The sequence below is a fragment of the Misgurnus anguillicaudatus genome, chromosome 8, assembly GCF_027580225.2.
Source record: "Misgurnus anguillicaudatus chromosome 8, ASM2758022v2, whole genome shotgun sequence".
Taxonomy (NCBI): Eukaryota; Metazoa; Chordata; class Actinopteri; order Cypriniformes; family Cobitidae; genus Misgurnus; species Misgurnus anguillicaudatus.
The window spans coordinates 35,955,682-35,980,616 of record NC_073344.2 but is presented as its reverse complement, the minus strand read 5'-3'; the positions used below and the strand labels follow the sequence as shown (position 1 = coordinate 35,980,616).

Genomic DNA, 24,935 nt, shown 5'->3' with positions numbered 1-24,935 from the left:
TCGATTTTATTGTTTTATACTGTTGTCTGAGGCCTACTTATGATGTTCACGTGGTTTTTACAATCAAAAACATCAAAAGCAATAAGTAATAGGCTATTTTGTAACATGGTTTTGATGCTGTCTGGAGAAAAGCTTTGTTTGAAGGGGCGGGCGCATTGAAGACCTGGACGTAAACGTCCCACTGCTATGATTGGATAGCTTCATTCCCCGTCATTACAACTTTTATATTTCAGTAGCACAGACGTTTTCAGTTTTGACACTTGCAGTTTTACTTAAGTGTGATGACCTCTTATATAACAAATAATCAAGTTAAAATTGATTGTTTGATTCACCGCTTCTTTAAGTAATCACCCCAAAAAGGTCAAGCGTTACATATGTGAAATGCACACTTGTGGATCATTTTAAACAATAAACTGACGCAAAGACATTAATTATCATTCCAAATAAAACGGTCCTCTTATTCCACACTTGTAAACACTGGAGCGGTAGTTTTGCATACGTCATGTGTGACCTTTTCATTTGATTACGTAATACGTAAGGTCACGCTGGCGTATCACAAGGCCGGTGCAAGACGAGAAGTTGAAAATTTGAAAATTTGACAAATAACACTTTTATGCCTTAGTTGGGAACTTTAGAGCCCTTTGAAGCTGCATTGAAACTGCAATTTTAAACTGCATTAAACTGTAAACCATTGAGGTCCATTAAATTCCACTATATGAAAAAAATCCTGGAATGTTTTTCTCAAAAAACATAATTCCTTTTCAACTGAACAAGGACAAACAAAAACACACTTTTTTTAATAAAAGTGTAATATTCCTTTAACAAAGGGTTAATAACACATTCAATGCTTTTTACTATACAAGTCATGGTAACAGGGTTAACCATTATCAAAAACAAGCGAAGTGATTTATAAAGGAGGTACGGTATTTACTTGTCCTTGCAGATATCCTGAAAAGATGATGGTGCTATTATGCCATAGTGTTTTTGTAATTGTATATGATTTCGGTAATGGGCAGTTCTGATAGTAACATGGTTGAAACATAACCTGGGAGCGGAGACACAACACAACCTGAAATCTTTAAAATAACACTTTATTACACACTAGAATATATATATATTAGGCAAAGTGCTAGCTTTTATGTCAGTCATTACAGGCATGAAAGCATGCATTATTCACATAAGAGAAAGAGAAATAAAAGAAATACAATATCCTGTCAAGTCTCTTCTTTTTATCAATGCATTAAGAAAATTTCTATTATGCTAATGAATGACACAAAAAGCAGCCAGCTTTGACCCATTTCTTTTTTTTTCAGCATGGCCAGCTCTACTTCCCAGAGGAGGCCAATCAAAGCACCTTTGACACTTACGGAATGTACCTGTCGTCTCCCATGGGCTACGAGGATGCTTACCTGGACGAGCCTGTCCGGTATCCGGTGGTGAGCGAGAGGCAGGTGCTCAAGCCCACTACCAACTACGTAGACTTCTACTCCACCACACGCAGGCCTTCATACAGAACTCAGCCCTACCCAGCCTCACCAGACTCATGGGTGTAGGCATGTATGTGTGTCTGTGTATTTGTTTATGTAATGTGTAGCCATACTGTAGATAGACTATTGCAAGGAGATGTCACTCCGTAAGACATATCTGGCCAGTGGATTCCTATTCCTAGACCATTGTATGGACAAACTGTTGATGCATTTGAAATGACTGGTTCATTTTGACGGATGAATTTAATTTGTGTTTTGTGCATTGCAACTGGAATGACATTCGGTTTCAGTGGTTGTGTATCTACATGATGTGTATGCAGGTGTAAGCGAATGTATATGTGTGGCTGTGCGATTACGGATTATGTGCACCATTAACTTGAAATAGCGTGACTGAATGCGAGCCAAAGATTTTACTTTTCACTATTGTTTAAAATGTTTCTAATTTAATGAAAGATTGAACCATCATTTATGTTTTCGTTTTTTAATGGCATGTTTGAAAAGTCATCTCGGTTCTTGAGCCAAATGAAAAGATGTAACTAAATTGCATATTGGCCAAAAAGTCTAATGAAGATGTAATAGCAGTGTAAAAAAAATGAAGAAACAAATATTCTGTGCATTGGAAACAAACCGTCCTTTTGTCTGGTCTCATTGCTGTAACCTGCGTAATGTAAAGATTAATGTATGTTCCATGGAGTCTTGTACAACTACGTCAGTTTATTGTACAACCGTGATCTGTGCTCCTATGCACAAAAAAACTGTGCCATGATAAAATGATATGTAGAACTGTGTGTACATGTAAGAGACCTTATGGAGACAAAAGTTACTACTATCAAAATATTTAGATGTAATAAAGACAACATTTGTTTTTGTAATGTGTGATGTTGGATAATCTTGCTTGCTCCACAAAACATCAATATCTATAATTCAGTTCAAAGTCATTTCAGAAAATTGTTTCGCTGGTCGGAGCTGAAGGTGTAGTGGGCAGTGCTCCGACATATGGTGCAGATGCACTTTTGGCGACCCGAGTTTAAATCCCGGCTTGAGGTCCTTTGCCGATCTTGTACCCCTCTCTCCACCCTATACTTTCCTGTCCTCTCCTATCATAATGTCTTTCTAATAAAGGCAAAAATGGCCCAAAAACATAACTAAAAGAAATTTATAAAATAGAAAGAAATGTATTGCTGAAACACGTTACGAAGACTGAACTATGTAGTATGAGTTGTGGAGTTACGCCGGTAAACAGTTTTTTCACAATTCTATATTTAGGATTATTTGGGGGGGGGCTAAAGTGCTCGTTATAGTTCTGCATTCAGTCCTACGGCACAAGTGTAATTTGTAGTTGTGCGTAGGTTCTATGCCGTATGTTATGCATAGGCTGTGCGTAGCCTGACACGCACCTCGCCCAAATTTTAACAACCAGATTACGCAGGTATTGTCGATGCGGACAATGATATACACACACAGTAGCAGTGCAACAGCCAAAGAAGAAGCAGCTTGGCCTGTAAACCCATAGACATTAGGGCTGCTCAGTATGCGTTCTTCAGCGATCTTGCGTCCTCGTGTTCTCGCTCTACAGCATCATTAACTGTCGAAATTCAATTCCAATTCCCAAGAATGCTAGTACAGAGGACACATGAAAATACCCGGATATGTTCTTGATATCGAGGATGCATCGGGTGCAGACTTGTGCGCTGAAATCGCTTTACGCCCTCAGAAGTCATTGCGGCATAACAATGGCGAAGGACAGGTGACAATCCACGAGGGCACACCAGAGTCGTATCTTGGAACAGACTTGAGTGTTACGGAAGAGAAGTTGCCCATCAGAGGGAACTTCTCCCATCCGTTGTCTAATTCGTCTGATTGCCCTTTCGCAAGGACATCTGGGTTGGTAAAGTGTGTGAAGCCTGCAGCAGGGTGTAAAGGGGGCGCTAATGAGCACACTTTGGAGCGTAAAAATGACAGTTTTCATTGACAGATAGGGACACCCTACGGACTCGTAGACTAAGAGAGCACACGCAATTTAAGACCACGAGACCAAGGCTGTTTCTCAATGGAGATTGGTCTTGCCAGGCGACCCTGGAAGAACGTACTCAGAAGGTCTCGAGAACACAGAACGCACTTGTGAGAATTGAGATGTGTGAGATCTTCCTGTTGGTCACCTGACCTCCCCAGATTTCAGCGTGCAAGTCTGCACTCGATGCATCCTCGATATCAAGAATTGAATTGGAATTGAAATTCGACTGTTAATGATCCCATAGAGCGAGAACACAAGGACGCAGGATCGCTGAAGAATGCATATTGAGAAACAGCCCAATATTCCACATGAAGTGCGCTATTTGAGACAGGGCCATAGACTGACCCTGCATATCGGAGCTGACGTATCAGCATGGTCACCATCTTGGATGAGAGGCCCCCCTGCATTTATTTCTACTGAGGAAGGTATATCCCCAACTACAATAATCATAACCTCACCGAATTTTTACAGAATTTTCACACAGTTTGGTTACACTTAAGTAACGTTAGTTACGATGACAATATAAATGGTAAAATAATCAAAATTACTGGTCAATCTTATTTGTGAAAGATAATCCCATGCGATCTAGTATCAATACTGTGTCGGTTATACTGTAGCAACCCTAAGATGCACAAAATACGGGCATAGTTGATTGCTCTCCGTTGACTCCGATTGACTCTGGTGCTAGCGTAGAGTGAGGAGACCCAACAAATATGGCGGCGACGCTGGATTTGTTTCAGTACGTCTTGAGGCGTCTACGTATATAATGTCTATAAGTAAACCCACAAACAAAGAAGAAGCACCTTGTTGTATATGACTTGAGAAGAACAGTAGTGATGGAGGAAAACAGACAGTGACTGTTGTTGCAGTTTGAGTTAAATCACTCCTCAACTTGGCTCATCTTTGTTCTTCTTGTCGCAAGTGGAAACGCCTATAAAGAAATGCGACACAGATTTTTATACCTGACGGGAGAGGTTTTAGTGGAACAATCATACCACTTGCAGTCCGCATAGAACGGATGCGTTGTTAAATTTCTGGTGAGGTGGGAATCAGGCTATGGCCCTGTCCCAAATGGCGCACTTCATGTGGACTTTCGGTCTCGTGGCGTTCGTAGAAATTGCGCGTGCTCGCTTGGTCTACGAGTCCGTAGGGTGTCCCATCTGTCATTTTTACGCTTTAAAGTGTGCTCATCAGCGCCCCCTTGATGCGGTCTTCAGTGAAGCCCGCACTGCAGCAGGCATCGCACACTTTATCAACCCAGAAGTCCTTGCGAAAGAGCAATCAGACCAATCAGACGATGAAAGGGAGGAGTTCACAGTGACGGGCAACTTCTCTTTCTATTTCCGGCGTAACGCTCAAGTTTGTCCCAAAATACGACTCTGGTGCACCCATGTGGACTCGCATCAAGGGTCCCTAAAGTCTGCACTCTATGATGTCATCAAAGTGTGGACTCTGAGGAGGACCACAAGTCCGGAGTGTGCCATTTGGGACAAGGGCCTATATGTAGAGCTTCGGGCTTTTGCTCTAACCCTAATTAAACACATCTGATCTACCTAATCAAGGTCTTACTAGGCATACTAGAAACTTTCATGCACTGGAGCCACCGAGGATGGCCCCGCCCCTAAAGTGTCAAAATAGCATTTAAGGTCTAGTTTCAATTTCAGCGTTTTTTGTGTGTAAATTGAGACACGCAATTTAGACAATATTAAACACGCAAAACAAAATAGTGCTGGAAGCAAGCTAATGAGTAGCTTAAGTAGGAGGAGATAGAGATGATGACAGCCTGTTGGCACATGCTGGATACAGGACACAGGGCCAGATGGGTACCCACTGTTCCTAGAGTCCCCAATGGCCATTTGTCTTTGCTTGGTGATCTGTAATAAGAAAAATAAATACACAATTTTTTTTAGATAGTTCTGATCTTTTGGCCTGAATAGGTGCACTAACCTCTCTAAACCAGCTGATGGTGTGAGAGAACAGAGGAACATCACTGTTAAACTTCCCACCTTCTCCACAGTCACATTAGTCTGGATTAAAGAACAGAACGAGAAAACAAAACCATCAAATCGTTATTTACTGTGCTAGATGCACACTTTTACATTTTACAGGTGAGTGATGATTTTACAACTATGAATCTTATGATTTCAACATGTTTTTAAGGCTGCACAATATTGAAGAAAAATGCAATAGGCTGTGATGAAACATATGTGGCATTGTGTATTTGACAAATAAACACAAATGGAAATTGATTTTATTTATTTTCCTCCTGCAATATTGTTAGCATTTTTATTGAAACTGTTTCATGGTTTCATAAATAAGGAAATAATCTTCAAAATGTATGGGTATTTCCTACGCTTTACTCAAAGCAAAGCGATCGACCGTGTTGTCGTTGACGTATGTTAGGCTTAATGCAGCACCTCGAGAAATGACAGGCGGATGACGTCAAAGTACCGCGTACTTACAGAGAAGTCTAATTTCAACTCTTTCGCAGTACATTGACGTCATCCGCCTGTCAGTTTTTGTGGCACTGCGTGTAATCGAACACACCTAATATCACACGAAGGAAATAGTGGGCATGGCTTGTGTTTTCCACTGTGCTTTGATTGAATATAGACAAGTAAGCATTTTATTCAGAAATAAAACTGGCAGCAGATTGAAAGTTGGAGGGGGCGGAGTTAACGGACTCTCCTGCACGAACCGTTTCACTGACGTCATCTGAGAATGATATCGCCACAAGGGAGCGGAAGTACATTTTGCTTATGAGGGCACATTATTAATTTTTAAATAATGACTTTATGCTTATTGTTTATAATTAACACTGCAGTATTACATTAAAAAATAACAATAGTCAGGTTGGATTATATTCGAACTTTAAGGGGACATTCATCTTTTTTCGAAAATATGCTCATTTTCCAGCTCGCCTAGAGTTAAACATTTGATTCTTACCGTTTTGGAGTCCATGTAGCTGATGTTGCGCACTGACCGAAAATAGTCCCCTTGGTTACTTTCAAAAGCAGGGGACTATTTTTGGGCAGTGCGTAATATCATTACGTCTGCTGCTGCCATGTTACATCAGCAAAGTCCTTGATTATTACGCCAGTTTGAGAGTATAGTTCCTTCCTAACCATATCTGTCTAGAAAATCGCAACTTTTAATTTTCTGTCATTCTTAGTGCACAATGTAACTACAGAAGGGTCAAGTTTTAAATAGGAAACATATCCAAACTCTTTGGATATTTTTTTGTGCAATGCTAATGGTCTAATCAAATTCAATGGATTGTGCTAAGCTATGCTAAAAGTGGTAATGCCAGACCCGGAGATCAGCTAAATGAATTCCAAAACTGTAAGAATTAAATGTTTAACTCTAGGGAAGCTGGAGAATGAGCCTATTTTCAAAAAAAAGTGAATTGTCCCTTTAAATCTGGTCACTTTAAATGGCGGTTCAGAATGAAAGGTTCTGTATTGTACAAATAATTTCCAGCATCCGAAATTGCCTATTCCAGTTGTTCTCAAAGTTTTTCGGCATGCCGGTGCATTCCTTCATGGCACCCCCAAAGAAAATTTGTCATAAAATATTCTCAAACTTAAAATGTATGACAAATTCATGTATTTTATAAAATTGGGGCCCCCAGTTTGAGAACCACTGGCCTATTCCGTAATTATTTGTTCACAAAAAACAGTAAGCAAGCATATGCAGACCAAAAGGTCATTGGTTTGAACCCAGGGAACTCACAGTCGCTTTGGATTAAACGACTGCCACATACTTAAATATAAATGTCCACTGCTTCTGCCAAGATCTCTCAGTATGCATTAAATGGGCACATTTCTATCCCATGAGGCCACGGGAGATGAGGAGCTGATGGCAGATGTAGTATATCCAGAATATATTCACACTGCACCCACATACTGTTTTAATGGTCAAGGCCCTCCCTGTCTCATGTGGACTTGCAGTCTTGTGACCTTAAACTGAGTGTGCTTGACAAGTCCTAAGTCTGTAGGGTGTCCCATTTGTCTTTTAGTCCTCAGAAGTTTGTTCACAAGCACCCCTTCTTTGTGCCCTTGTTATTTGTGTGTGTGTGTGTCTCTCTATCTGACAGATCTCTACTGCTGAGATGGTGATCTGACTTAGCTGTGTTAACATACAAAGTGTGCAGAATTGTTGTACTCTATGACCAAGATTGAGAACTAGGCTACTAGATTAGGGCGTAGCCCTTTATAATGGAAAGCAGGGACATTCATATAAAAGTGTGAGTAGTGCTTTCTACCTGCTATGTCCAGACGCCACTCAGTGTGCAACAAAGAAATTACATCTAGCCTTAACACATTCATTATAAAGTTTCAAAAAGGCAAAGTTTCAAAAAGTTACACTTGTACTCACTGATTGTTTTAAAATTGTCCCAATTTTGTTTGCATTGCGTTGTTAGTCCTTTGTATTAGTTTAGCTTATGTTTAAAAGTGTGTTTTTATAATGTAATTTGTGTTTTACAGTGGCAAGAAAAAGTTTGTGAACCCCTAGGAATAAACTGTTTTTCTACTGTGATTTGCCATAAAATGTGATCTGATCCCCATCTAGTCACAACAATAGACAAACACAATGTGCATAAGGTGACAACACACAAATAATTCTAGTTTCTTGTGTCTTTTTTGAGAACCCCCCATTAAACATTCATAGTGCTGGAGGAAAATGTAAGTGAACCCTTGGTTTTAACAGCTTGTTGAGCCTCATTTGGCAGCAAATACTTCAAGCAAGCGCTTTCAATAGTTCTGAATCAGACCTGCGCATCGTTCAGAAGCAAATTTTGCTCATTCCCCTTTACAAAACCGCTTTAACTCAGACACATTTGTAGGATATCTGGTGTCATATCTGGCTCTCTTGAGGTCATTCCACAGGTTAAGGTCTGGGCTTTGACTAGGCCACTCCAAATGGCGCATTTTGTTTTTCTTAAGCCAGTCTGTAGTGGATTTACTACAATGCTTAGGGTCATTGTCCTGTTGCATCAACTAACTTCTACTGAGCTTCAACTGGTGGACAGCCACCCTGACAAGGAACAGAGCTGTGTGCCCGTTCCAATGATGTCTTCAAGCCTTTAGCTGTTACTCGTGGGTTCTTCTTTACTTCATTGAGTATTCTGCATAGTATCTTAGGAGTCATCTTGACTGTGCGCCCACTTCTAGGAAGGGTAGCTACAGTATTCAACTGTCTCCATTTATAGACAATTTGTCTAAGTGTAGACTGATGGAGGTCTAAACATTTTGAGATTGTTTTGTATCCCTTTTCAGCCTTATGGAGCGCAACATCTCTTGATCAGATATCTTTATAAGAGCATGGTTCAGAAGAGCTGATGCTTCTTAAGGACAGCAATCTTAAAATGTGTGAGTGTCTTAATATCAATCAAAGTTGCACTAAACCACACATTTAAACTAATTTTATTAATTGGACTCCAGTTTGCCAGCTTCTGACAAAAAAGCTTTCAATAAAGTTATTAGTCCATGGGCTCACTTACATTTTCCTCCAGCACTGTGAATGTTTAATGGGTGTTTCCAAAAAAGACACAAGAAACTGGAATTATTTATGTCTTGTGAGCTTATGCACATCGTGTTTGTTTATTGTTGTGACCTAGATGAGGATCAGATAACATTTTATGGCAAATCACTGTAGAAAACCAGTTAATTCCTAGGGGTTCACATACTTTTTCTTGCCACTGTATGTTTTATGTTCAGCAGAACAGGAACCTGCTGGAAACCAGTTTTCATGAGTCAGGCCCGTTTAAATTGTATCTCTATGTTACTATCCTGTGTAATAAATGAAATGAATTAATGAACGAAGTATGGTGTCTACCAACTTTTTTTAAGTTTTCCCCTTGGCTGTTTTTTCTTCATTACTGAAGTTAATCCATTTCAAGAACGTTTTTGTTATAACATTCTAGATTTAAATACATGTATTCATTTACTGTAAGGAGTAGTTCACCTAAAAAAAAATGAAAAATCTTTTATCATTTTCTCTTATGTTGTTACAAGTCTGTATAAATGTCTTTGTTCTGAGGGAAGATATTTTGAGGAATGTTTGTAACTAAACCGATCAAGAGTCCCATTCACTTCCATAGTATTCTTTTGATCGTTTTGGTTACAAACATTCCTCAAAATATCTTTTTTTGTGTTCATCCGAACAAAGAAATGTATACAGGTTTATAACAACATAAGAGTGAGAAAATAATGACATAATTTTTATTTTCGTGTGAACTATCCCTTTAATTTATACAACGCGATTTACAAATGAGAGAACATTTAAAAAAAATCATAGGCACGAGGCAGCAACAATATTATAATATTATTTAATACTTCAGATACAACGTTTGTATCTGTCATATGTTTGTCTCTCCGTCTGTCTGTCTAATTACAATGTCATCTAGAATCCGCTCACACCATCAAAACAACTTGAAGGTGCGCGTACTCTGGGAGGTGACAGTTCTGAGCTCGTGGGACGCGCGCGACAGAGAGGAGGAGTCGCTAGACTGCGTGCGCTAATACTCACTCAAGTTAAAAAGTTATACTTGGACCAAGAACGCGGGAGTATCGCGGGGTTTGTGAGGTATACATCTCCAAACAGGTAGGTTTTCAACAGCTTTGTATTAGTCTGTGTTTTAGTGTATGAGCAAATTAATAACGAACTTCTGAACGTGTTGGTCTCGTACAGTCGCTAGGCTGCGTTTTTAATAACGCGTGTGAGTTAACCAGTGTTTGTGTCAAAGTTGTTTCCAAAATCTTTCTTTGTCAGACAGACATTGTTTTTGGGCTGTACAGCAGTACCAATATGTACCAGGTTTGTTGTGTTAACTTACTCTTAATCATAACAGCAATGAATTGTTTAGTTTTATGGTCAGTTTAGTACTGTACTGTAAGTACTGTAAGGCATACTGTTTGATATTTATCTTCACATTTCTAGTCAGCAAAGCATTAAATTCTTGAATGACCCTCGTGATCTTCATATATAAATACAGCCACATGTGTATATGTGGACTCTATTTAGTTCAGTTCATACATTAGACTGGATGGAAATGAGGCAGACATGCATCAACTGTTAAAAATCAGGAACTTTTAAGCCAACATTTAAAAGCCGTATATTAGAATGCCTTTTCTCTTTACACATGCAAAATTTTGAATGGAGCCGAGACTTTCCAGGGTCACAAGCCAGCTGACACAGAACAGGTGTGCATACACAAGCGCACATGTTGCTAAAATGTACAAAGTACCAACAGAATGTGTGTTTTTTTTCTGAATTTGTTAAAGTCAGCAGAACCAAAAGTGTGGTCTTGTCTCTGTGCCCGCTTGTCATTAAAATCTTGCTTTCTCACCTTTTTTCCACACTTTACCCTAAAGCCTCTTGAAGAAGTTGGGTAATGCTTTCGGTTCAGTTGGTGTCTCTTATTGCTGCCCCCAGCTAGAAAATAATCAGATCGCAGACTTGGATTTCATTTTTAATGCTTGCTGCCAAAGTGTGATGACTGAATCTGTTGTTGCGTGAACCTTGTCGAAACTATACTGTATTTGGCAAAAGTAAGAGCCATGGACTACATAAGCCAGTGATAACCCAGCTAAAGTCATTTTTTGTGATTTAAGCTTAATGTTTTCTACATAAAATCATCCTACGTAATGTAAAGAACATTTTTGGGCCGGTATAAGATTCTGGCGGTATGATAACCTTTAGCAAAAATACCACGGTTTCACGGTATTGCAACACTAAAATGTGTTATTTTCAAATGCCATTTAAAAATAAAGCCTAAAAATTATAATATGCTTAAAAAATATTATATAATATTTTCATAATGTGGTTAGGGTTAGGTTAGGTTAGGGTTAGGGTCACATGACTTAATGATTTAATGAATTTTGTATAAAGCCCGGAATACACTGCACGATTTTTTTCCTCTTATAAGATCATTACCTTATCACACTGTGCGACATGTATCGTTTAAACTCGGGTACGACAGGCATGTAGACTGTACGATGATGACACGGAAGCTTCGGCGGCTGCGTCACGTTGCGCAACGTCACCAGCATGCGCTCGTGGTAAACAAATACCGGCGCGCAGGTCGTAGCAGCAAACACACTGTGCGGTGATCATGCCGAATTTCTGACACTGCCAGGAAACTATCGTAGGCTATCTTTGGACGCAAGACCGGGAAAACAGACGTCTTTGAACCTCTCTCACTGTACGACATAGGACCACCGATGGAGAGCCACAATAACAGAAATCGCGACGATAGTTTCACGATGGCAATCTTTTGTCTGGGACAGCCAATTATCGTGCAGTGTATCCCGGGCTTAACACAGCTCATTCCTTGAAGACGGTGTCACAGAACATTTTAGTGGTTTTGAAACCTTGACTGTTTAAAACCTCAGTATACCTTGAAACCGGTAACTGGCCCATGCCTAGTGAAAATATAAACATACAGTACAGTAATTAGATCATGAGACTTTAGCCTGGGTTTCACAGACAGCATCACATACAGTAATAGCCTCTTTCATAAAGTAATTTTGGTAAATGATCATACAATTATGATATGACTTTACCTGTAAATACAAAATGTGCTGTTTACCTAAAAAATTTTATCTGGTACAATCACTAAGAAGTCTGTGACAAAGTCATAATAAAACACCATGGGATGGTTGCTTGTTTGTGAAGAGCAATATGACATCTGAAAAAAAGAGCACTGCAGCAGTAGTTACGACAGGAATATCCTAAAAAAGGGAATAATAATTAAGATCCAGAAGTGTGATCCAGTAAGTGATGCACAATCTCTGTGTAAGTGCTTGTTTGGACAACATAAGCATGGGCTTTCCATCTCCTGTCAACACCTTTAGAGCAGGACCGCGTTTCTTGTGTTTACTCATTAATGAAAGTACAGGCTTGCAAAGTCCCAGCGCTCCTCGAGTCTCTCCAGTGTTTTTATGGCAGGCTAATGGTTTAATTGACTGGGTTTAACACAGTAGGAGAGAATGAGCTAATGTTTGACCTGAAAAGAGCTGGAGCGAAGGAGTGGGCTGGTTAATGTCCACAGGGTGTCTATCTATAGGTTAGTGAAGTGATGTATGGATTGTTGCATTGCCATCTGAACAGATTTCTGTTTTGATCAACACACACAGTATGGCAATATTTAGCCTTGGTTTGTGGCTGTATTGAAGTGGGTTTTCAAATAGGCTATCTCATCCTTGCAGCGTTCAGTTCGTTTGAACACAATGTGACATCATTGATTCACACTATGATGTCATGTTTTATGTTTAGTTGATTTAAAACACATTGGGGGAGTGGAATGAACAGATGTTAGGATTTTCAGGGATAGTTTAACTTGCACCTTTCCCACAATCCCTCAGGATGAAACAGTACCTGAGCTATGAGATCACCCCCTTCTTTTGTTCCTGTTTCATCATTTTCCTGAGAAAGTCTATAAATGTTCATAAATGTGATGCATCCGATTAACATTTAGATGTCTTTGCTTGCCTGCACGCACAACCAGCTTCTTCTTCTGCCTAAAACTCTGCTCTTGTTAGGCCTTAAACGCTCGGTTGCTTTTGATATGGGCTGCATGTTCGTAAGCCCCCACACACACAAGCCATGTGTCGTATGTCTTATTCAATTGGTAAAATAGTGAGGAGATTTAGGCCAGATTGTCCATAAAAGGAAACAAGGCCATTCTCCCTTAGGTTTCAGCCATAAAACCTATTTAGCAAAAGCTGTCCTCATTTTTTTAGTCGGTGAACGAGCGCCTCATTTGCGGTTTCATTTGAATGAAAAGTTCCCATTCAGTTGCTTTATGATATCATACAGTAGCGCCTAACTCATGAAGCATTTTGAAACAAATGTACTGCGGTTCTTTTCTTTCTGTGCGGTTCTTGCTTTAGTCGTTTTTGCTTTTATCCCTCCACATCTACCGCAGTCAACCGCCTTTTGCTTGTCATTCTCTGTTTTTCACCCTACGCCATCTGATAAATCTCAGCGTAGGTTCAATTAAACTTACATTTTAGCTGCAGTCTCGGGCCACAGAAACATGCTATTACTAGAAAGTACAACTTAAAATGTTATTCAAAGAGGAGGGCCAGTGGTGGTCAAACCAGAGCTTTCCAGTCGCTTGGTTTCAACTCTGCCAAACGCTCCACGGTGAGCCTGCAGCCTGTAATTTGATTTTCAGTCATGTAGAGATGGGTCAGTTGGGTTTTTTTAGGTTCTCAAAGCAAAATCATTGATTTTAATGAAAGAACAACTATTAGTGGTATCATCTGTTATTATTGGTACATAACATAAGTGGAGGATTTTTATAAACCTGTCCCCAACACATAGGCATATGGACAGCATAGGTTTGTGTGACTAGTTAGGGTCATTTTTAAGGACTGGGTCATGAGTTACCAACAACATACCCTTGAGCATGATGCTTAAACTCTGGATGCTCCAGGTCAAAATTTACGGCGTACTGTACCTTATGGCGCTTTTCCATTGCATACCCCACGGTTTGATTTGAATTAGGTTGAGTCAGCTCACCTCACTTTGGCTTGGTTAGCTTTCCCATCGAGTTTAGTAACACTTTGGAGTGGGAGGGATTATAGGCGTGTTGTTATATTTGTGCTGCCTACTGCTGTGACATCATACAAGTGAGAGCATTGTTGTACATTCCATATACATTCACTTATTTCTCAGTCCGCCACGAAATTAAAATTGACCACCACAAATAGATGCATATTATCACGTTTATCACTACCTCTGTCTCACATGACAGTTTCTGCACAAACAGCCGTGGCGTCAGTCTACGCACACCACTGAGCCTCATTTAAGTTGCATTAAAGCATTATGTGGACGTGCACAACGCGAGTGTGCCGCCACAAACTGCAAGTCTGGAAAAAAACTGTTATGTTGCTTTCAGACCAGCAGCGGTAGAGGCGCCGTCAAGCGCGAGTGATTTCAATGTTATGTCAATGTAAAGACGCGTTGACACCCGTCTGGAGGTCTCGAGGCGCAAATGAAGCGCTTAGGGTGGCACGGTATATGCAATTCTGCCTCATTCTCGCGTCTAGTTTGCAGTTCTAGTTCAAAAAATTGAACTTTGGCGGAAAAACGCGCCGCGTTAACCAATCATGAGCTTGATCTAGTAGTGGAGTGATTACGCAGAAACCCCTCCCATGACACGAATTTGCACGTGAATGTCTCGATGACTAGAATTTCATGCGCAGCTTTCATGCGTGAATGAACCGAGTAAACTCAAAATGTTCAAGCGGTAGACGCGAATTTGACGCCTCAAACGCGGCTGGTCTGAACCCACGGTTATGGTGTTCCTGATTCTCAACCTGTGGATGTTTTTTATCTCTGAAAGAGAGTTTGGGAACTTACAGCAAAGCACAGATGACAACAGGTTTACTCGAGACAGCGCAAGCTAGCATGTAGGTAAAGCTAATCCTATAGCGATGACGCTGGTAGTGACGATTCTCTCAGACCAATCAGTGATCTACAGTGTTTTCGCGTCACGTTTTGGTATCAGCTCAGGTCGCTTGGAACCTTGACCGAGGTGGTACTAAAAAAGTATTGGTACTAAAAAAGTATCGGGTACTACGTCCTTCACAACAAATGGTTCATATTTGGGGTTCCTTGGCTTAGAGTATATTTAAGAAATTATGACCTTGTTTTCTCCCTTTTTTTTCTTTGTCATGAATGAGTCAATTATATTATCCTTATCTCTGTGTCTGTGCAAATCTCTAATTGTGTGCATGTGGCAAGCCAGGTCTTGTGAACTCAATTTCGCCCATACATATGTGACCCCGCTTCCTGTTCCTGGGGTGCACATGTGCTGCATTGTATGGGAGAGGAGGAAATGATGTCTGTTGGCTGATGAGAAAATGAGATGGGTAGATGATGTGTGTTTCATGATGTCATTTAGGCAAAACCCGCATCTCTGGATTTTAGGACTCTGGATGTGGTCCCTAATAAATCCGGGCAATTATTTAACCCAGCAAACCATTTCTGCACCCATTTACCATTTATCTAAGTAATCAGCCCCTGGGTTTGTCTCAAAATAATGGTATCAAATTCAGGGTTCCCACGGGTCCTTGAAGTCCTTGAAAGTTTGTGAACCCGGCGTGGGGATTCAAGGCCCTGGGAAGTTTTTGAAAATATACATACATAGATACAGTTCATTGAAATTGCTTGAATCTATTTTATGCATGAAGTTTTCTGGAAAAATCCATGTGTTATTCCCTTTGTAGTGCAGGAAAATATCATAAAAATTCTACACTTTTTAAGCACATGTGCTAAACTGTTCGCTTTAAATGCTTATATCTTCTGTATGCGAATGTTGATTCATACCAAAATGCTTTTTCGCATAGTTGTGTTTGACACATGAAAACATCTCGGGTTACGTATGTAACTGTTGTTCCCTGAGAAGGGGAACCCTGTCTTTGTCGTTAAGCCTCACCATTGTTTGAATTTGATATACACATTCAGACGCACTTACCCCTGGAGGCGTCCCCAAAGTGTCACCGCAGTAACACTTTTCCCTCAAAAGGGAACTGTAACAATGTATCTTAAAAGGTAACATGATGTAACCTTGCTCTGACTTGAAATGTGTCCCCACATTTAGTTCTTGAATTTGAGGGTATTGGACCTGGAAAGTCCTTGAAAGGTCCTTGAATATGAAGTTAACTAAGGTGTGGGAACCCTGCAAATTGTAGTAAGTGCCAGATGATAGTGTGAAACGTCATTAATCTCTGTCTTGATTGGTAAAAAATGTATCAATCTGATCAGTGATCACACAAGAAAACTGTTTTATGAGGTAATTCATAAGGGTGGCGGTTGTGTATGAATTAGTAGGATATAAATGACACAAAATGTAAGATTTTTAAAGAAGCAAAAATGAAGCCTCGCCCCTTACAGATAGTATTTCAATGTATAAATACTTTTAAGATTGTACGAATTCATACAAGTTGGCCACCGTGGCAAATCGCTACGAATTTGCGGGTATAGTTACGAAGATTGTGTTGGTTTTAGACTCTTCTCGTCCTACTTGAACACAGGGACGTCACTAGGATTGGAAGACAGGGGGGGCTCAGCCCACAGAGTATTTGTAACTTGTGTTTGCAAAATGTTTGCACTCACATCTGACTGAGCTACAATTATGTCAACATCCAGTCAAGAAACCAAGATGTTAACAAGTAAAACATGACAGACATATCCTCCTCTACCATTTCTACTCTGTTAAATAAAAGTTACTGTAATGTTAGCTTTTAGACACATCAAAGCTGCATGGGGGAATTTAGGCCAGACTTTGCTCCTGATTAGTTATTCTATAAGCAATGACTTAAATGCTATCTGTATGCTTTTGTAACTGTATGATAAAGTAATAGCATATCTAATTTCTATATTAAGTTGTCCACACACAGAATGCTATGGTGGATAGGTTCAATTAGATTGCAATTTTGTTTGACTTGCATACAGTTTAACCCAAGAACTAGAGTTTTAAAGTCATAGTGATATTTGACAACACACAGGTATGAGCATTTCTCAATTAAAGATGATTTATTCTGCCAAATGAATACAATGTATAATATAAATCAACAACAAAAAGGTAGTATTTTACCAGGTAAGCTATTGATATGGATCCTTTTTAAAGTGGCTACTGTATAAATACAATAACCTGATGGCGGAAGGAATAAAAGATTTGGAGTAATGATTACTGTATAATATGTACTGTATGACTGCTTTCATTTTTGTTTCACATGTGTATCTGTGGAGAGTGTGGGCATTTACTCATCTTTAGCCTACTTTTAGGTAACATCTACGTATTTAATATTTAATTTATCACATTATATGATTAAAATAGTCTCAGGCCTAGTTAGAATATAGCTAGCATATTAAATATAATGAAAAAAAATGTGTGTATGCTATGCATAGTGCCTAGACCTGCCAACAAATGCTTATTGTTATAAGAAATTCAAGAAAAGAAAAGAAAAACAATCCTTAGACCTAGACCATTACTATTAGGATATTGTTGGCAAAGAATAAAGAGTTGTGATTAGATTGCTAAGTTAACAATTTCTTGTATTTTGCTTGTGCAAGACTAAAGTTTTTCATGACATAGCAAACCAAAATATTCCCATTCCTTTACCTCAAGAAAACGTAGCTAAAGGTAAGCAGCCAGCAGGTAATTAAAAACAACTTACAATTTCACTCCTCCGTATCACGACACTTACCAATCTTTATTTCACCATTAGCGTGCGTACTAGCGTGTGTATTAGTGATGGGCAGTCCGCTCCGGCTCTTTCCATTGATTCGGCTCTTTCGGCTCAAGCGCTGGCTCTACATTTTAGTGATGGCAGTCCGGCTCTTTTCATAGATTCGGCTCTTCTAGCTCGGCTCCCTTAGAAGAGCCGGCTCCCTGCCTGCGTCTGAAGATTCGGCTCTGCTCGTTCGCTGCAAAGAATCAGCTCTTAGAGCCGCTCGTTCGCGAACGACCCATCACTAATACAGGCAACCGGAAGCGATCGCCGTTTTCCGGTTTGGTCACTTGACGTTCGACGTCTAGCGTATTCTGTCCGACTTGTCAGATGTTTTTTTGTAGCTGGATATATAACATTTGTTGAGTCTAAATATTAATGAGGAAACGGTTTTTGATAAATCAAATTTTACTGTTCTTATAATCATTTAGGGGGGCTTAGGAACATTTTGGGGTAGCTTCAGCCCCCCTAAAATAGGCCTAACGACGTCCCTGCTTGAACACACATTTGTTGTCCTTTTATATTCTTTTTGATTGTGTCCGGCGATTCTGTGGCTAAGAAGAGGAATTTGTAAAAAAAATTGTGCTGCGTAAAAGAGCTGATGATAGTTGTTTTAAAGCCCAAACCAACAGTCAAACACAATTCCTAATCAATCCTGAGGCAATTTTCCATAGAAAAATTACTGCCTTATTTTTCTTTGCTTATTTTCTATATCCATCACCCTTATTGGCATTTACATTGAGATAACCCAGGGTCATTTACATTTACGTTCGTGTTGCATAATGCCAGCCTGCTCGAACCTACTTTTATACAACATGCAAAGATGGTATGTGATTTGTTTTGCTTATCTGTCTGTGTAAATGTTGCACAAGGCAGTTCAAATGATTGAACACAAAACCTTTTGAGCTTACCTATTTTCAGGACATTCTTAATGTGGTCTTAATACTAGATGTAAACAAGGTGATGGTGAAATATATAGGCTACTTGTAAATAATATGACAGTTAAACTTCTAGGGATTCTTAGATGGTACTGCACTGCTCTGACATCAAAACCCTGACCTGCCGCTCACCGAAAAACCAGCCTGTGGGTCTGGACACACAGATAAGCCGACTCTAAGCTCTATTTTCGAATCAAGTGGAGGTTTTGTAGACGGGCTGGTATTTCCTCTCATTGTATGAGTGACACATTAGCGTGGACAGCTGCTATTAGGACACATGGAATGTTACGTGGAGTTATTAAGGCTGGTGGCACAGTAGTTTTGCTCTTACTTATTTTGAGGATTTTGTAGCAACTGGCTTTTCCTTTTTTTGCTGGAGTCTTTCATTCTCCAGTTTTATATTTAATGGATTGTGTGAAGGGCGTGCAACTCTTTATAGTGTGTGCGGGTACTGCATGTTGTTGCTTTGTTTTGTTGTTTATATGCCCAAAGCTAGGCAGCAGCGCGTTAATTAAATGTGGAATGCTGGGAATTTCGTCAACCAATTCCTTCTATCATGAGGTGGCAACACGCAAACATTAAATGAATAGGGAGTTTTGTTTTACACTGTTTTCTCAAGGTGAAAGTGACTCATCCAGTAAAAAAAGGATTTTGTTTATTGACCAACCTTTACTTCTGTCAACATTTCTTTCTAGATTATGTGGTCTAAATGTGTCTTTTTCGATAACTGTGTCTCTGCAGGAATAAAGGACTGCGGTAAAGGTGGTAATCGTACCATGTTTAAGCCAGTGATGAAGAAATGTAGAGAGGGAGGAGGCAGAATCAGCAGAAAGGATGCAGGTAAGCTGCTTTTTACCTCAAAGGAATGATTAAACATTTAATAAGCTGTTTAAATTTATTGAACTGTTAATTTTTTGCTATTCGCTGGATTCATATTTGTTTTAGTTAAAAACCGTCTCTAGTGTTCCTGTAGCTCAGTTGATATAGCATGTTTTTGGTTCAATCCCCAGGAAACACGCATATTGTATAGATGTGCAGTTGTATCGATTGAGTGCATTGTAAGTTGCTTCGAATCAAAAAGCATTTGGCAAATGCGTAACACACATAATCTGAAGTCACAAATGTTCTCACTGCTCTTAAAAAGGCTCCACACTTGTCAGTCATATGGTACCTGCACTTTTGCAACAAAAAACATCATTAATGATGTCATGTTACCACGATAACCAGTTCCAAGGACCTTCTTGGTACTGTATCTACTTAAGCGTCTTGCTGAATTCAGCACCATAGCTGGCCCGATACCTCACTCCCTGCGGTCCCTCTCAATAGAGCCGTGTTCCAATTAACCTCATTCATCTCTGCTCACTCACTTAAGTATGTCAAGACAAGTTGAGAACAGCCAAACAAACACTACCTGACCCACATGCGAGAGAACTTTTCATCTGCTAATCGAAGTCTAAGGAAGGAGGCTACAAGTAAATTATTTCTCTTGTAATCTTCCTCTCTTGATAAGGGTTGACTCTCACTTTGTTCATTTACTGATGTGCAAATCTGCTCTACTAACACTGGTGAACTCCCTCTGGTTCCGATACTGACACCCGACGAAGTCTCGGTCGGTTAGAGACGACACTACGAAAAGACATATTGCTCATTAAGTATTTAAGACCCCTTATGTTCGCTCCAGGGGATGAAGAGAGATATCCAGATCACAGAGTTGACACTCCCACAATATACAGTGCTCATGGATCATATGATCTTTTTTGTGCTGATCGTATTGAAGAAGATCAGATACCCAAGTAATGAGATCATGAGAAACTGTTCTGCTGCCAAAGCTGCTGATTATTCTTTTCTGTCAAATCTGTTTTTATTTTTCTGAGTTTGCTAAAGTTAATAAAACCAGCGTGCTGTTATTTAGAAATGTAATGAAGCTTAACACAGCTATCAAGCAGCTGTACAGTAAAGCCTGGAGTGTAGTTTGTTGCGAACGTACGGTTGAACGCATAGCATTTTACTTTTACGTGTACACAGACATTTGATGCATGCACATTGCGACAAAATTTAATGCATCTCCTGCCCTACATACCGTATACTTCATTCTTCTGTATGCCGAAGCGTGACCTATGTGTACAAAGTGCGTGTGCTTACAAAAATTATTACTCTTTACTGCTTTTTGAATTGAGGGATTGCCTTTCTGTGCAGGAAGAGAGCTATTTTGTTTTACTAAAAAAGGACCATTTACACAACAAAGATTTCAACCGTAAACAGGGAAGTTTTTATGCGGTTCGGCAGTTTGTTTACACGACTTTGGTAATGGCCTTTTGGGGTCCTGAAATACCCAAGCAAACTTTTAAAGATAGGTTTTAAATAGGGTTGTTCCGATTCCGATACCAGTATTTCACACAGGGCTGTGCAAAAATATAGATACAGCTAACTATCGTGACAAATTTTCCACGGTAGTGTATCGACATTTCAATATCTATTATTGATATAAAAAACCCATCAAATCCCTCTGTGTGCGTCAAACGACCTCCTCCGCCACCGCTGCTGTAGTTGTCGCTGTCCAGTTGGACCGTTTAGATACAGCTAACTATCGTGACAAATTTTCCACGGTAGTGTATCGACATTTCAATATCTAGTATTGATATGAAAAATCATATCCCTCTGTGTGCGTCAAACGACCTCCTCCGCCGCCCGCTGCTGTAGTTGTCGCTGTCCAGTTGGACCGTTTATCGTGACAAATTTTCCACGGTAGTGTATCGACATTTCAATATCTAGTATTGATATAAAAAACCCATCAAATCCTCTGTGTGCGTCAAACGACCTCCTCCGACCCCCGCTGCTGTAGTTGTCGCTGTCCAGTTGGACCGTTTATCGTGACAAATTTTCCACGGTAATGTATCGACAATTCAATATCTAGTATTGATATAAAAAACCCATCAAATCTCTCTGTGTGCATCAAACGACCTCCTCCGCCGCCCGCTGATGTAGTTGTCGCTGTCCAGTTGGACTGTTTAGATACAGCTAACTATTGTGACAAATTTTCCACGGTAGTGTATCGGCATTTCAATATCTAGTATTGATTAAAAAAATCATATCCCTCTGTGTGCGTCAAACATCCTCCTCCGTCGCTGTTGTAGTTGTCGCTGTCCAGTTGTCTGTCATATACAGCCATTCAGCCAATGTCTCAGAAGTTAGCGCGACGGAGAAAATCGCCTGCAGCTTTCAAAGCTGATGTGTGGAAGCACTTTGGCTTAAAAAAAGGAAAAAAATTCAGCTCTCTCTCATGTATCGTGAGGCCCTAGCCAATACCCAGCCCTAATTTCAGATTAGTAAATCAGCAACATGTCTCATGGCGCCATGCTGCAATTTCAATGGGTGGCACAAGTATTAGCAACTTTAAAACGAGTAACTGTATATCGGCAATAATCTTGCGATATGATATGTATCACAATACATGGGTTGGGGTGCGATATGTTGCTGTACATTGCGGTACTGTGAAGTGAGGCTATATAATGGGCTATTTCCTATTTTAGGAATATAATAGGATATAATTTTAGAAAACTGGGCATTGAGAACACTCTACCATTTCAGGGTTCCCACGGGTTCTTGAAATCCTTGAAAGTTTTTGAATCTGGGGGAAAATTCAAGGCCCTGGGAAGTTTTTGAAAATATACATACATAGAATACAGCTCATTCACTTTAAATGCTTATATATCTTCTGTATGCGAATGGTGATTCATACCTAAATGTTTTTTTTGCATAGTTGTGTTTGACACATGAAAATGTCTTGGGTTACGTATGGAACTGTTGTTCCCTGAGAAGGGAACGAAATGCTGCGTCTCCCTTGCCATACTTCCTGCATCCCTGTAACGCCGTCTTTGACATTATTTCAGATAGCGATATACTTTCTGGCCCCCGTGTCACCCTGTCTTTGTCGTTAAGCCTCACCATTGGTTGAATTTGCTATACACATTCAGATGCACTTACCCCTGTAGGCTTCCCCAAAGTGTCACCGCAGTGACGCAGCGCGAGTTCCCTCGAAAGGGAACTGTAACAATTTATCTTAAAAGTTAATACGATGTAACCTTGCTCTCACTTGAAATGTTTCCCCACATTTAATTCTTGATTTTGAGGGTATTGGACCTGGAAAGTCCTTGAAAGGTCTTTGAATTTGAAGTTAATTAATGTGTGGGAACCCTGCATATGCAAACCTTAGCCAAAAAAATTGTGCTAGTACTTCCTGTCACTGTTTAAGTTATGAGACAAGAAAATGCTAAATAGTGGTCGGGGTTTAAACGCCAAACGATTACATTGTTAAAAATCAATACAGTCTTGCCAAACAAAAAAATCACGGTACTCGCATGTAGGGATGGGCAATATAAACGATATGCAATATAAACGATACAAAATTACGATAGAGATACGATATCGCGATAATGCATGTTAATTACGCAATCTACCCGCAAAATTTAGAGCCACGAGCTGCAGGCGGCTGCAACGCATCATCTTATTCGTCATTTTGAATAAACATGGCTGAAACGTCAGCGAAACAGAGGAGCTCGTGAAAAGACCGGTGCAACATCTACTATTTGGACTTGGTTTGGATTTAAGCTGTCCAACAAGCAGCAGGAAAATATACTCTGTAGAGCAGGGGTGTCCAATACGTTGATCGCGATTGACCAGTCGATCGCAAAGGCAATGCGGGTAGATCGCACATAAGTTAACTGTTGCTCCACGTGTGAAATTGGCATTATGGTCTTTAATTGTGAAACACGCAAGTCTTTTTGAGTTGTTGCGCCTTTCTTCTCAAATGTGTTTTTATAAATTTTATGCCAGGCCACTGCAGCTCAGTCGTCTAACTTCCAAAATTCACCCGGATGTGCATTCTGTCATTTTCTAGTAGAAGAGCCCACGATGGATTGAAATGACCAGGGCCATAACGGTTTACTTGTATAAAATTATACATTTAGCAGTTTGGCTTTCCTAAGGGTCTATATAACCTGTTCTGAAACGAGTCTAACAAAGTTAACATATCGCAATACATATCGTTATTGCAAGCGGCAGCAATGCATATTGCCATATGGATTTTAGGCCATATCGCCGATCCCTACTCGCATGTATCTGTATTTTCATACGCCACTAGTCACTTGTAGTAATAAACCTGCCTTATTGTTCAACCAAACAAATCTGTTCGATGCTTGCAGCATCTTGATTGATTGATTGTTTTTATTGCTTTTAAAACAAATGCATACATGCACAGGCATGTAGTATTTCTTTACAAGGTTGCCATCAAACGGCCTGGCATGCGTAAGAGGTGATCCACATATCACGTCTTATACGCGCTCCTAATGAAAGCAACATTTTTTCCAGGCGTGTTTTTAGGCGCGACATTGAACGGCCCCTAATACAGCGTATTTCGTCGTCTTCACGGAACCGTGTAAGTGTCTTGCTTACTAGCACAGTGGTGATACTTATGGACCACATATGAGATTCAAGCATACAACCATCTCAGATCTCCAACGATTATTTTGTACAGCACCCTGTTTATCATCTAACATCTCTGCTTAAGATATCACAAGCACTCTTTTCCCAGACAGTCGAAATCTGTGATAGGACCTAAACCATCTCAGATCAGTTTATCAAAAGCACGCTGTTATACATTCTGTCTCTTTGTTTGTCTTTCTCTCCTTATTTTTTTCTCTCCGAGTCCTTTTTTGTGGGATTGAGGTCTTTAATCCTCAAGAAACAGACTTGAGTGGGGATTTTTGCTTTCATGGATTGACCCTTTGCATTTGCAGTGTCAAATCAAGGAATTTCTCTGCCTTTGAACTGAGGCCTTGTAAAGGTTGGATCAGGGAGGATTTAGCTTTGAAAATTTGAAAACAGAGTGATATACGACATAACTGGGCTGAGATGTTGAGTTTAAAACGTGTATGAGTGTGTGTTTACTGTCTTCAGGTATAAATCTCTCAGCATCGAGTGACTTACAGAAAGTTGATCCCCATGCATTGTGTCTGTCAGAGTAAGGTTTATGTTTTGTGACTGCTGTGCTGAGGTCAGTTGTATGTGTGTAGGTTTCAGAAATGTTCTGTTATCTCAGCTGTTCTGGTATCTAGTTTCTCCTTACTCAGCAGGGTCTTGGTATGTAATTCAACAGTATTAAATTTACTGTTTACTCACAAATTAAATCAGCTGTAGAGTATGTTGTTTCAAACCTGTATGAATTGCTTTCTTTTGTGGAACCGTCAAC

The 24,935-nt window shown here is 39.9% G+C and overlaps 2 protein-coding genes across 6 annotated transcripts in view; both read left to right on the top strand.

Annotated features, from left to right (window-relative positions):
* pkp4 (plakophilin 4) overlaps positions 1-2,359 on the top strand; it is a 49,261-nt gene extending 46,902 nt beyond the window's left edge. For all 3 annotated transcript variants that reach the window (XM_055212844.2, XM_055212843.2, XM_055212841.2), the window contains one exon: positions 1,314-2,359. In XM_055212844.2, coding sequence (XP_055068819.1) covers positions 1,314-1,553 — 240 coding nt within the window. In that variant the 3' untranslated portion in view covers positions 1,554-2,359. The remainder of the gene's footprint in view (positions 1-1,313) is intronic.
* Positions 2,360-9,933: 7,574 nt separating this feature from the next.
* The window catches only part of tanc1a (tetratricopeptide repeat, ankyrin repeat and coiled-coil containing 1a), a 109,599-nt gene continuing 94,597 nt past the window's right edge, over positions 9,934-24,935 (top strand). The window contains exons 1-2 of one of the 3 annotated variants that reach the window (XM_055212494.2): positions 9,934-10,107; positions 19,430-19,528. In XM_055212494.2, the coding sequence (XP_055068469.2) occupies positions 19,465-19,528 (64 nt within the window). In that variant the 5' untranslated portion in view covers positions 9,934-10,107; positions 19,430-19,464. The remainder of the gene's footprint in view (positions 10,108-19,429; positions 19,529-24,935) is intronic. The other 2 variants (XM_055212495.2, XM_055212497.2) reach the window with 2 other exon arrangements.